Here is a 13,906-nt window from a genome sequence, read left to right as displayed (position 1 = left end):
TTATATCTTGAGTGTAGGTATATTATTTCCTCTTTAAATTATTGATTTGCATTTTTTTATAGAATGCTACTTATTTCATTCGTTTCTGAATTATTGACGAGCTCTGGAATTAAATCACAAATGAATTATTTTTGTACGTTGATATAATTTATCAACCCCAACAATTAATATATATATATATAATAGATGGAAGGAGAGAAGAAGATGTCATATAATGTATGAAATATAGATATTTTGATACTGATTTATCAATTTAGAAATAACATTATCCTTTGCAATCTACAAGCCTTAATATTCTTTCTCAAAAAAGAATTTCATTTATTCAATGATGCTAGTAGTAGATTAGCAGTAGTATCCAAGCAATGCTTGGAATTATTAGACGTTGACGAACAGAGAAACATTGCTTGATAAATATAGAATATAACTTCCCAAGAAATCCTCTGAATTATTCTCCGTTTGTTATCAGCACACACACACACGTAATTAATCAATACTTAGAATATCGAATTCCTCAAGAATCAAAGTATAGTAATGGCAGCTTGAGAAAATAAAATAAAAATATTGTTTAGCTTGGCAACAACAACAAAACTTGCACGCTAAAAATGCTTTGGATTTACAACTTTAAATGGTTGTAGTTGTTCCGTAAATAGTTGTACCCCCCCCCTTTTTTTTTATTTTTTTTTTACAAAAAAAAAAACAAAACCATTCAGCCTTTGAAATTATGTTTGTGTGAGATTTTGAGATGTCAACTTAATAAATAAGTCGTATTTCAGTTGGAAAAATTCGTTTACAATACAAAAAGATTTATCTACCAATGGTATCTCCACACACGAAGGCGGTATCTCTGAAAAACCCCATGTCTGAGTCTTCTTAGAGTGGCCATATGCATAAGAGACAAGCTTGTCAACCAAAGACAGCAGAGAGTCATAGTTATTCTGCTTATCTTGAAACATTACATCAACCGTCTTTTCCTCAATCATTAAAACTATTCTTTAACCCTCAATTTTTTCGATGTTATCTCATAAGAGGTGGAAACAGAAAAAAAATACAAACTTTTATAGGGGGCCATGTTATCGCTCTTCTAAATAAGTAAGCGCACTCCCACTTTTGCTAAATAATTTTGAGTGGCGCTCAATTGAGCACCGCTAACTAATTCTTTACAAATGAGTGACACTATTTTATCAGATTTAAGAAAAAGCCAATGTTACCTTTACCATATTGCCTTGGCAATTAAGTCAGGAAACTTTACTCCTGGTACCCTGATTTCTCTTTTAAGTCACCGGGCACCTTGTACGAGGCCAGATGACTGACCAAAGTAACTATAATTTTGAGATATTTTATAGTTGATAAAAAAGCGAACAAAAATCTCTTTCACATTTAAAAATCAAAGTATCAGTTTCAAGTTCGATGTATGTTATAGATGTAAAAATAATATTCCTTATAGATTAAGGAAATATCATTAATATTTTTGTTATCCACATAATGATATACAAAATTTATAGCGTAATACTAGCTAATAAGCTTAATTTTCTCCCTTTCATAACAGATTTGTATCTTTGATTGTATATTTTCTAAAAAATTTTGTAGCAATAAACAATAAATCCTTAAAACTTTAATAGTAAAATATGCATTGTAAAATTACAGAACTATACAGTTTCCTCCAAAAAAAACCCAACCAATCAACTACCATAGGGTAGTTATCCATATTTATATTTCCAGCATCATTTAGTAATTATATAACAACATGGGGCCCTAAGAAAACTTTGCTTTTGCCTTATGGAACCCTTTTCTAGACAGGGTTGAGCTGCACAGCAATATTTGGTAATTGCATCTGTTATAAGAGCGTCTGCAGGGACTGTTGCTTGCCCCCCCCCACTACCCCCATTAATGATTAAGGTTAATTGTCTTGACAAAAATTAAATTTTTTACTCCGCTGCATAATTAAGGTAGAAGTACCTTTTTTAACCCCTATTTTCTAATAAAATTCTTTCTTCCAAACAAAAAAAGGTCATCCAGCCAGACACCCCTGCATATGGAGTTCACACACCAGCCATTAAAGTTACCTTTGTAGGGAAAGTTCCAGTCTTCTTACTATACTTGGAAAAACTCCTAAATTGATGTGATAAGCATCAAATATGATAGGAGCTATTGATTCTAAGCTTTTGTAATCTTCTAGCACAAATGGTACTTCTCTTGCATACTCCTCCGCTTTTCCACTTCTTGAGAAATCATGGCTCTTAAATTAAAGGAAGACTAACATGTTTTTGTTTGTATATCCTTTTTAAAATTAAAAAAAAAAAAAAAAAAAGAGAATGTGTATTACCGTTTATTTTAATTTCTAGTTTCGAATCATGAATGTTACAAGTTTCAACTCTGTATAATTAAAGGCAATAAAAGTTAAAACAATTTTATGTTAGTCTTAATGGGTTAACCCATAAAGACTTAATGTTATACATTTTTTCTTAATTTGATTGCTCCGTTTTATGAAATGATAAAAAAAAAAAAAAAAGGAATAGATAAGTCTCATAATTTGCATATATATTATCTAACTATTGCTTAACAATTAATTAGTAACCTGAAAAGAGGTATGCCTAAATAAATTAAAGAAGATACTCTTTTAATTGTTGTTCAATCAAGAGGAAATTAGATAAAGTTTTTATCAAAACGAAATGATATTTTTTCCTTCGTCCTTCCAATAGAAACGGCTCTCTCTCTTTGCCGTAATTATATTGACCATCATCTGTAAAGGGCAGGTATTTATATTATTGCAGATGTAACAAAAATCCATTCCACGAAGTTTAGAAGGTTTAGTCGAGAAAGAACTTGACGTTTTAGCTAATTTTTCTAACAATGGTCGTTAATTCGGACTTTTAGGTGCTTGTGTAAATAAAAAGCTGTGATTTTTATTGTCGTTTTTCTTCTTGTTGTTTTTTCTTAAACACATATAATATATGTGAAGGGATTATGTAATATTCAGTTAGAATGTAAACTTATTCATTATTTGGGTTGTAGAAGGCATAAATTACTAGATATATGGATGAGCGGAACTTTTTAAAGTCAATGAAACCTCAAAAGATCACCCTTTTTTTTCTTCATTGTATTTTAACAAAAGACAACGATATATGTAAACTCTTTAGTACTCCTTCATATAAATATGAATAGAAGATGTAAATAAATAATTGTATTTGAATTTTTCAACTTGATGTGAGCTCCAAGTCTTACATTGAAATATTTTCGATTTAAAAATTGATTTACATATACTACTGCATTAATATAACCAAGCCCGTCGCATTGATGGGTAGGACACATGGAATAAATCCCCCAGACTAAGACTGAGGTTTTGCGTTGGGTCTGACTATAAGTATATTTATAAGTTTTCTAAACATATGAATATAAATTTTTTCTAATTTAAAAAGTTATATTTCTTAAGTAATCTATGGTATAATGGAATTTAAATAACATGTTTAAAGCATTTATTATGACTTGTTTAGTTGATTGAAAATTTGTATATCAAATGTGAACGTTCCTATGAAAGATGTTATTCACCTTCTTGTAATGAGTTCATACACTTCACTTTTAAATTTTTTCCTCTTTCGAACTCAAAGTATGAACAAAATATAAATTAAGATATCATATTAAGTATTCAAAGTTACCTTAATATTATACATGGATTGGCGAAATAAATATATTTTTCTGTTTATAGTGGAACAATTGTTGATATTCTTCTATTATTATGATATCAGAGTACTTTCTTTGGCACACAATTTCAACTCCTATATGCCACTAGTAAGTTTATGCAGATAGTGATATGTTTTTCCTCGACAAGCTTAGCATACCTGATATTTAAGATATCGTAGATATATGTTGTAGTGACTAGTACAGCTGCATTGACTTAATTGATATATGTTTGATCGTTCATTGCCTCTTTTTTAATATCTTATGGATCCATTAATCTTTCTTCATCTTTTTAAATGTGTAGCTCTGACGACAGCAATTCCAATAACTTCTCCTCTATGACAGTGGTTCTCAAATGAAGGTATATGTACACCTTGGGGTACTTGGAAGCACTCCAGAGGGCTCTTGAGATTTTGAAAGAATATTTTATTAGTGGTATACAACTCAGGGTGTCAGCAGGGCGTGGCCTGAAAGGGATGTAGCCCCCAAATTAAGGAATTTTAGTTTTTCTAAAAAATTTAATATTTGACTTTTTTTCGCAAGAAATAAAAGAGTTAAAATTTAATTTAATCTTCTGTGAATAGCTATGGATTTTTAAATTTTCCAAAAAATTTAATATTTGAAATTTTTCTGCAAATTTTTTTTTTTGAATAACTAATAATTTTTAAAAAAATTTCCAAAAAATCTTTTTTTCTTGAAAATAGCTTTGAATTTCTCAAATAAATTTGATATTTTGTAATTTTTTTCCAAAAAATTAAATTTTGTAATTTTTTTCCTAAAAATTAAATTGTGTTATTTTTTTCTAAAAAATTCCACAAACCAAGCCTTTTCCAAAATACAATCCTGTGGACACCCCTGTCACTGAAGCTAGCCCCTGTGCTGGTAAGGGGGTACTTGGGTTAAATAAATATTTTAGAAGTGTTACATCACTAAAAAAAGGGTGATAATCCCTGCTCTATGATATCCAACATCTATTTCCAATTCTTCGACCTTATTGGATGAGAAGCCAGTGATATCGATAGCACATCTGTCATTTTATTATATCTTCCCCTTTTTCCACTTTGTGGCAAATTGAAGCATTGCTATATTCATTTTAAATCTAATTAGACTAGCGTTATCTAGTTCATCTATGGTGTAATAATTGAAAATGATAACAAGTGGTTTATGATCCGTAATTACATGAAATTTAGATGAGCCTGCTAAATTTATACGAAATTTCTTTATAACCCACACTGAACCTAAACTTTATAATTCTATCTTCGAGTATCTTATTACAACACTTACATATCCTTATTCATTTATTATCGATACATCCGTTTCAAGTTTGCATTCTAATCAATGCTAATCTAATTTCTTTCATTGCCAAAAAAGGATTTTAGGTTCACATACTCTGGACGATAAGAGCTATTTTTGTTCTCTTTAATTCCATTTATTCTAATTTCAGCGAATCATTTATCATCTATTATGAACTTGCAAACTCTTTCATAATGTCCTTTTCTTTCAAATTGATTACACTTTTTTCTATATGTTCCACATTTTCCTCGCTTTCTATAATTGTTACCTCCACAATAAGAGCATCCCATGTATTTTTGATTTCTTATCTGTGCAACATTTTGTTTCTTAATGCTAGATATTAATCCTAATGATTTTGTAGCCAATGGCTTTTCCAGGACTTTTCCCTTATCTTCATTGAAGCAGATTGAAATTACTTCTGCATGTGATCACACAGGTAATGTATCTTCGTTTTTGATCCCCAATATAATTCAATTTAACGTTTAAACATCAAACGTTATCTCACGTAAGCCAGAGTTTTGAGCCTGACAACATAATGAAGCGTAGAATAAATCGAATTTTTGATCCTCTTTTTGTTTTTGTTCCACTAATTTATTCTTTCTAATGCCATATTTGTTAGTTTTTGTAGGCAATTTTCTCTAAGTACCATAATATAATTTTAATTTTTCAATTTCGATTTCCATGGTGTCATTTATTTTATTCATCATCTCCAGACTACTCTAATTCAGTTGTTACGCCAATAATCTGGATTTGCAGTGATCGTGATTATTTTTTGAGGAAGTATTTTTTGAAGCTTCGATAAACATAAATGCTTCGAATATTTATTTGATTTGATGTTTGGATGCAGATATTGGTAGAGGCATGGAATTCTAGACACATGGAATAATCATGCATGCAGCTTAGCTTGTCCTCTTGTAAAGAATGAGGCTGAGGTTTTTTTTTCTACCAATCACTCCTTCGGTATTTGCCTCATGGGGAATAAAAATTATGATTGATTATTTCAGGTCTTTAGAATTCCGTGGTCAAGGTTATGGGCTGAAAATTAAAAAAATATGTGATAATTAGGTAGTATATGTGTAGTATTAAATTTAGTATATTTACAATTATAAACAAAGCATTAATGAACGGCGCTCAATATTATTAAGCGAAAGATCCGTCTCATAAAAAATTGATGGTAAAAAAATAAAATATTGGGACCGAAATATAGCTCTATATCTTAAAAAAATAATAATAAAAAAAACAACTTTAGATTGAATCGTAAAATCAATGGCCTCGAACCGAGTTCCAACACTAATAAATAACACCAATACGTAGAAATTATGTTTTCATCATAGTAATATATTCTTGCGATAAAACCAAACACATGTAGCAAGTTCTACTTATCAATAATGTATTCATAGCTGGGCTGGATTATATATATTGGTATAAGTATGTATATCGTGGTTCATAAAATGAACAATTTAATTAAAACATTAAATAGGACTTTAAACTTAAAAATTATCTTTCAATTGAAAAAATGAATGCTTTTTATTCCTCATCATCCTCGTCTTTAGTTTTCTTGATCCAACTTGTTTCTTGAGCAGATCCTAAATAGTCACTATATATTTTTTCAGGATTTGAAATGCTCGTTGGTGAATATACAGGATAAGAGGTTGGTCCGGTTAAAGTATAATTTTTACTCAAAGTAAATGTTTTATTTTCACTTGGAGATGTCTCAACATTCGTACTTGAAGATCTATCCCTTGCATATATATTGTGATCCGGAATGTACTCTAAATAAAAGCTCAGCTGAGTATTTTATATACATATTAACATTTTTTTTTCTGTACCTGGTATAATTTTTATTGATTTTTTAAATGACTTAGTTGTTTGAGTATCCTGATCTTTGACTTCAATTTCAATCATCTCCGGGACTTCATAAATAGGATTTTCGACCATGCCTGGCAAAGGTGGAGGATCTATATTTTTAAAATAGATAAATAATTATTGTTGTGAGAATTTCTTCAGTTATTTCACCGGTTCAAATAGTAATCCAAGTTACCCTACATTTGATTATATTTGACTGTATTTTTTTACTTATGTATCATAAGTAATTAAGATTGAATGACATTTTGCTTGTATGGCTACGTGTCCGGATCGAAAATTACATATGCAATTTAATAAAAATTACTTATTTAATAATGGCATTATATAGTTTTATCTAAAAGTACAAGTTAATCAGCTAATCTGTTATTGGTCAATAACATCTGTTAGAGTACTTTTTAATTCATAAAACAATAATGAAAAGTAGATAATTTATGCAAATACTATTCAGAATTTTTTTTTTTTTATATAAGTTTGTCAATTCACTAATGAATGTTTTCAACATTTAATTTATACATTATTAGATCATCAGGATGATAAACGTTTGATAAAAAGTTTAAATATAATAGTTTCATTCAAATATAAGATGACTTGACAGCTTAACTATACCAAATGAGAGTTGGATTAGAAAAAAATATTGAGTCTAAAATGATCCGTATACGTAGTTAATAATTATTCAAATTTGACTTAGCTGAATCGATAAATTGAGAAAATTGACAGTTACTCATGCTTACTCTGAGATGGAAGCTCTGAAGAATAAGCTGGAGGTGGAGTGATGGATTGAACTTTCTTCTCAAAGGAGTCGACTTCATCTTTTGATGAATCGTCTAAAATACGAAATTAAAATGATGAATAAGTAAGAGCTAGTAATACAGACTTTTAAAAATTACTTTGACTAGACACTGATATTTCATCAATATATAATAATTTTGAATCATCAGTAGAAGTTATTAAAATTTGAGTATCATCATGAGATAGAGATTTCAATCGGATCCATTTTTCTTCAGGAGGAGAAGATACTTTGTTTCGTGAAGGCTCTTCTTCGTACGTGAACGTCTTAGGATTTAAAAGACTCCAATCATTACCGTTAGAGCTATCCTTTTCAGGCAATGAAGAAAGATCTAAAACACAAAGTACAATTATAATTGCACTTTAATTGCAAATCATAAAGTTACAAACCAGAGCAATGTAAGTCCTCGTTACTTTGAACACTAACATAAAAGTTACGGTTAGATTCGGGGGTTTTAGGAATTTTTCGCAAAAATGGGCAAAGGCAGCATCTACAAATGCTCCCACAACAGCAACAACAGGTGCACCAAATTCCAATCAAAACTTGAACAAAAATTGTAATTGTAATTTAGTTATTTAAAAAAATATATACGTTACTCTATTGACATGATGGTTCGAAAAAAGTCTTCTGACAATACTTACACAAGTTTAATACAAGGAGGATGATAATGAGATACGTTGTAAAATGTGACATTGATAGCCAACTAACAACATATCTTGATGAAAAAAAATCTTCGTTGTAATCATACGACCAATTAACTTTTCCCAATCTATTGCCAATAGATGCAATTATACTGATGTTGCTATGGCTACTAAACAGCCCTTTACTAATAAAAAGATCAATTTGAAAAACTGATGGAGAATCCTTTTTTTTCAGGGGTATTACATCAGATGTTCGTAAAATCAAATCATTCTCCACCTCAATTGTTTGATTTGGTTTGATAATCACATCATTGAAGGTCCAGAAAATTGAATTCTTTTGAGGAGGAGGTTGTGAGTAAAATTGTAGGCTGATGGGAATTAAATCCAAATCATTTTCCTTTAATAATTTTTGAGTATTTGTTGGATATTCCAAAATTGATGGAATACTCATCACATAAATTGGAAAACTATAGCTGTTTTATTGAAAGGGAACATAAAGAGCTAATGAAGTAGGAATATGTTATTAACTAATCATTAAACATACCTCTTGATAGCTTCAAATGATAAGAACTCATTTTTTTGAATTGAGAAACATTCAAACCGCTTTCTGTCATCTTCCATTTTAGGAACGTAAGTGAAAGATGAACTGACCTTGCTAATTAATTGATCCTCTATCGGCGAGGATAGCCATAGACTTAGATTTGGTTCTGGCTTAGCAATTGACGAATCTATATCACAGTTTAATATCACTTCATTTCCCATCACAAGAGGTAGTAAAAATATACCATTTTGGAAATCTGTATCTTTTATTTCACAAACAGATTCATTTGTAGAGAGTATTCTTGTCTTTTCTATAACCTCACCCGAGTCGAATGGGAGTATTTCTTCACCTTGAATAACTTTATACACATCTTTCCTTTCATTGTTATATTCAATTGAGAAGTGAATTCCCGCAGGTACAGCTAAATGAAGTGTAATAATCTGTTCATCTTTGTAAGATGATGAAACTTCATCTGTATCCGTCTTTGCTAAATGACATTTCCAATCTCCAATATATTTTTGTGCTCTCTCTTCACTGCCATCCAAGTGAATGGTTATTTTACAGGATTCGGATGAGGTGGATAGCAGTAGATTACCATTGTCTTCATTGGATGTGTCGTTCATAGTAATGGGATACTTTTGAGATTCTTTTAAATTTTCCCAGTAGCACCACTGCCAAGTGGAGTCTACTATACATTCTAGTTCTACTGAATTTTGTAGAATCGTCCATACATCCCTTGGAGTGTCTATAATTTTTAATCCTCGATACATTTGACAACATATTGCCAGAAGTAAAAATGTGAATATTCCCTTAATTTGAGAGAAAGTCATGATTTGTATTGCTGAAAAATAGACAGTATCAAAAATAAGTATACTCACTTGTCTACCTATTTAGCAAATATGATTTTGATAATGATTGTGTTCGAGAAATAAATTTAGTAATATTAATTTATATTGATGTAATCATAATACGAAAATATTTAAATAACTCTGTATGTAGAAATACTTTTTTATGTACAAACTAGCCAAGGGTTACTCGGTGTTGCTCGGGGCAAGGAGGGAGCATGAAATCATATTGGCAATGGAGGATGTGATTTCTTTTTAATGTTTAAACACCTTCGGTGCGGGGAGGATATTAATAAACATATTACTATGAATGTGTTCTAAGCTTTGAGAATCATGCATGGAAAAATTTGTCTAGATGATAAGTTTATGTCATATTTTGTCAAAAATTGCCCTATCGAAATTTGCGAAAAGGAAAATAAAACTTTTTTGTGATAATTAAAAAAAATTTCTTTTTTACTGGAATTGTAAAGAGGAACACAATCATACCAAGATATTTTTCGTGCTTGCAAAACCAAAAAATAGTATGTACGCAAATATTGCAAAAATTATGTAAAAAAATGTTTAAATGTGGAAATATATTTCAGATTTTTCTTAAAAACTGAAAATTAATGTTTGAGGAAAAAAAGAAAAAAATTGAAAAATAATTCAGAAAATGACATTTTTTTAGTTCAACATTCTTATAGTTGTTTTTTGAGACGCCAGTCACTTTTTGTTATATATAACTCCCCCCTCCTATCTAGTCTCCTGAAACTACCAAAACAATTTTTGTGCTTTGGGTATTGAAAAACACCTCCCTTATATCCTACAATCCGAAAATTAACACCTCTTCTTAGCCTAACCATTTTCAAAAGAGACACCCATGCAAAGTTTCAGCCTCCTAGGCCCAATAGTGTGACCACTCTAAAGTACACACACAAACTCTATTATATATACATATATATTAATATGCAAATATACTGTGAATAGATTACCCGGCGTTGCGCGGGCTAAGGAAGGAGAAGGAAATCACATTGAAAATGGTCAAAATAATTGAAAATTATTCAGAACATACTTCCATATACTAATAATTGTAATATGAATATGTTACATAATTGTCAAGATAGATCCTGATAATTCTAAATCTTACTTCTCTTAACTACATATAATAATCACACTATATCAATCCAGTTAACTAAGGTAATCCATGAAGTGTTATTACAGTACCCCCCCCCCCAATACTCTTATTATTAGTTCTTATAATCTTAGTACAGTGTTATGAATTTAAAAAATATGTTATAATTTTCAAATAAAATAGCAACATGTATGCATCAAAAAAATGGTCTAGCTGAGAAGTCCATTTATGTTTTAGTTAAAAAATTGCCGAATCGAAATTTGCAAATAACATTTTAACAAAACCTTTTTTTGCACTAATTTAAAAAAATATTTGGAAAAATAAAAATGCTCTCCTGTATAGTAAGGGTCTAAAAAGTTTTCTACAAAATGCATCATTTTCTGCCATTTCTTCTTAAAAATTGAAAATTGACGTTTGATGAAAAATGAGACAAGAAATGAAAAAATATTCAGAAAATGACAGATATTTCCAGTTAAACATCAATTTTTATGTGTTAAATTTATATGCAAACGAATCTCGAGACAAATTTATACAAACTTTACTTCATGTAACAATTCAATATTTCATTGGAAGTTCATTTTTGTGAACCTGAAAAAAACAAAATTGCGATTTTCACCGAGTTCTTTTTTCGTATATAACTTTTTTGAGTTTGAATAAATTTTGAGAACGCAGTTATTCAGATATTTCTTTTTTGAGACACCAATCACTTTTTTTGGGTTTGGGGTATAGCATAAACCCCTCTTATATGCCCCCCTAAAAAAAATCAACACCCCGTCTAAGTCTGACAAGGTTCGAAAGAGGCACCCATGAAAATTTTCAGCTTCCTAGTTTCAACGTTGTGGGCACGCATAAAGGACACACAAAAACTCTATTTTATACGTATACAGCTACAGATTACGTCAGAATTGAGATAAACTATACAACACATTAATTAATTATCGTCGTGTAAATACATTATGTCACGTTTAATATTTATAGATAAGATTGTAGGAGCTCACATACATGTTTGGAAGACATAGTACTTATTACTTTCCAAATCAAATTTATTTTGATTTTTAGAAATGTTGAATTGTTTCATAGATTTATTTCCTGTGAATATATTTATAATAAAAATAATGTGCTGCCACATAATCTTTTTTGAAAAAGGTAGAATATTCATACCGTTTTCCATGCAAATGTAAACATTTAAATAATTTTGGGAATGACAAATGTTGGGTTATTGTTAATTGATGAGTTTTAAAAAAATTATTTGCTTTTGGTTCAAAGATTAATAGGGATGTGCCGGTCCTAAAACTTAAGGACACGTTCGAATAGAACACAAAAGTAGTTTCATTGAACAATCTTTTCTAAATGACGTCATCATAGAGTTTAGCTTGTGCTTTCATCAGGAGTAGGGCATGAGCGTTATTGACTTATATTAATTTGTAAATTAGTTGACAGAGAGTGTTGCTATAATACGACGAATAATACATAGGCGTAACTTTAAAATAATGGCAAATTATTCTCATCCATGAAATTTACTTCGTAGAGAATCCACTAAACTTCAGTACATTTTTCAAGAGGAAGGAGGAAATGGAACAGATTTTAAGGCCCTTATTAAGTCTGATGCCACCTTAAAAATTATGTAGATATGTCAGACATTAAAAGATTTTAGCTTATTTTAAAATAGACTCCACATTAATTTTATTTTATTTTAAAATTTATTTATTTTAATTTATATGTTACTTAAAAATCACCCATAATATTTGTTTTTAATGTCTATTTGATGTATGAGGGTTTAACACAAGGTAATACTTATGATTTGAACGTAAAATTCCCTATGTATATGCTGTATTTAAGACACGATAGTACTTAGCTGAACGGGCACCCTGCACTAACCCTACTGTTTTTTAATAGACATAGGTTAGCGGGGATGTATTACCCTGCTGATGCAAAAACCGTTCAGGTCCTTGTCACTCAAATCTTAATAATGAATTATAAAGAGACTAAAGTATATTATACGCAATGTATACTTAACCTAACTACATAAATAAACTCAATCAACTTATGTTATTTATTTTGTTTCAATCTTTTAGCTGCAAGACGGCTTTGGTATTCTTGGCTAGATATATAAAACTACTACTAAATGATCTACATTCATGTACCTCGCCAACGGTTGATTGTATATTAGATTTTAAGAAGCAAACTGGTTGCCTCAACTTTAATTTACAAGTATTTTTAACAATTCTCTGATACTCAAAGCAAGTTAATTATCAGTAATAACTTTATCAGAATTTTTTAATCCCAATTTTATCAGAAGAAAAACTACCGATTCAATATCGTATTTCTGGAGAAAAGTTTGAAGGAAAGAAAGATGATTGAATAGCAGATTCGGAAAGACTAATATACCTTTACCTTATTACATAAACTAATTATCAGGTAACCCACTCAAGAATTCTTGTCACAGCCCATCGCATGAGCTCAGAATCCTTTTCCCATAATAACTTGACCGAGATGGTTGATTTTTGCTGGTTTAAAGCCTGTATCTAAGTCAAAATTAGAATAGTAGCAAATCATATTTAAACCCTAGTTTAGGGTTTAAACCACCTATTTAATGCAAAGTCTTATAACTATATAAATACCTTACTAATATAAAAACTAACCCTGAATTAATCTTACCCCTAACTCTAACATTAACATGATTAATTATGAATGAATGAAGTATAATCTATTTACCAAAGAAATGGTATCCTATTTTCTGTCTCCACGTTGATCCAAAAGAAAGCCTGGAGAATAAAAAAGTTCACAATTTCCAAATCACAAAATTTTTTCAATATACAATACACATGTCATGCTTCCTGACAGACCTGAATACTTTGACTAATCTCAATTAGAGTAACAAAGGTAATAATTTGTTTGAAAATATGTGTGTATCTATATTTATATATATATAAATAGATAAGTCGCCTTCTCTACACCTATACACATATGTATTTGAACAACTCCTTAATAATACCACAGATTTCCTTTGAAATATAGCCTTTGGTGATATTTTCAAACCCTTTTTTTCTAGTTGTAAGAGTCACTGATAAGATTCAATGATAATGAATGAACGAATTTCCCTCCAAGATTTTTTCTCAACGACTTTATTAATAACAATTGTTCGTA

The 13,906-nt window shown here is 30.0% G+C and overlaps 1 protein-coding gene across 4 annotated transcripts; it reads right to left on the bottom strand.

The window, feature by feature from the left end:
- Positions 1-6,285: 6,285 nt before the first annotated feature.
- Positions 6,286-13,842, bottom strand: LOC121119925 (uncharacterized). Of its 4 annotated transcripts, none has more exons than XM_071889181.1 (9): positions 13,755-13,842; positions 13,475-13,524; positions 8,807-9,644; positions 8,263-8,735; positions 8,011-8,163; positions 7,722-7,952; positions 7,566-7,658; positions 6,798-6,926; positions 6,286-6,740 (listed from the first exon to the last, which is right to left on the bottom strand). In XM_071889181.1, the coding sequence occupies exons 3-9, from the start codon at positions 9,631-9,633 to the stop codon at positions 6,496-6,498; spliced, it is 2,151 nt and encodes a 716-aa protein (XP_071745282.1). In that variant the 5' UTR covers positions 9,634-9,644; positions 13,475-13,524; positions 13,755-13,842; the 3' UTR covers positions 6,286-6,495. The 4 variants fall into 4 exon arrangements, with proteins under 4 accessions (XP_071745282.1, XP_071745281.1, XP_040570696.1 ...); XM_071889180.1 differs by lacking the exon at positions 13,755-13,842 and adding an exon at positions 13,606-13,659; XM_040714762.2 differs by lacking the exon at positions 13,755-13,842 and having other exon boundaries at positions 13,475-13,674.
- Between the last annotated feature and the right edge of the window lie 64 nt (positions 13,843-13,906).

The sequence above is a fragment of the Lepeophtheirus salmonis genome, chromosome 6, assembly GCF_016086655.4.
Source record: "Lepeophtheirus salmonis chromosome 6, UVic_Lsal_1.4, whole genome shotgun sequence".
Lineage (NCBI taxonomy): Eukaryota > Metazoa > Arthropoda > Copepoda > Siphonostomatoida > Caligidae > Lepeophtheirus > Lepeophtheirus salmonis.
The sequence above is the reverse complement of the archived record's forward strand: the minus strand, read 5'-3'. Positions and strand labels throughout refer to the sequence as shown.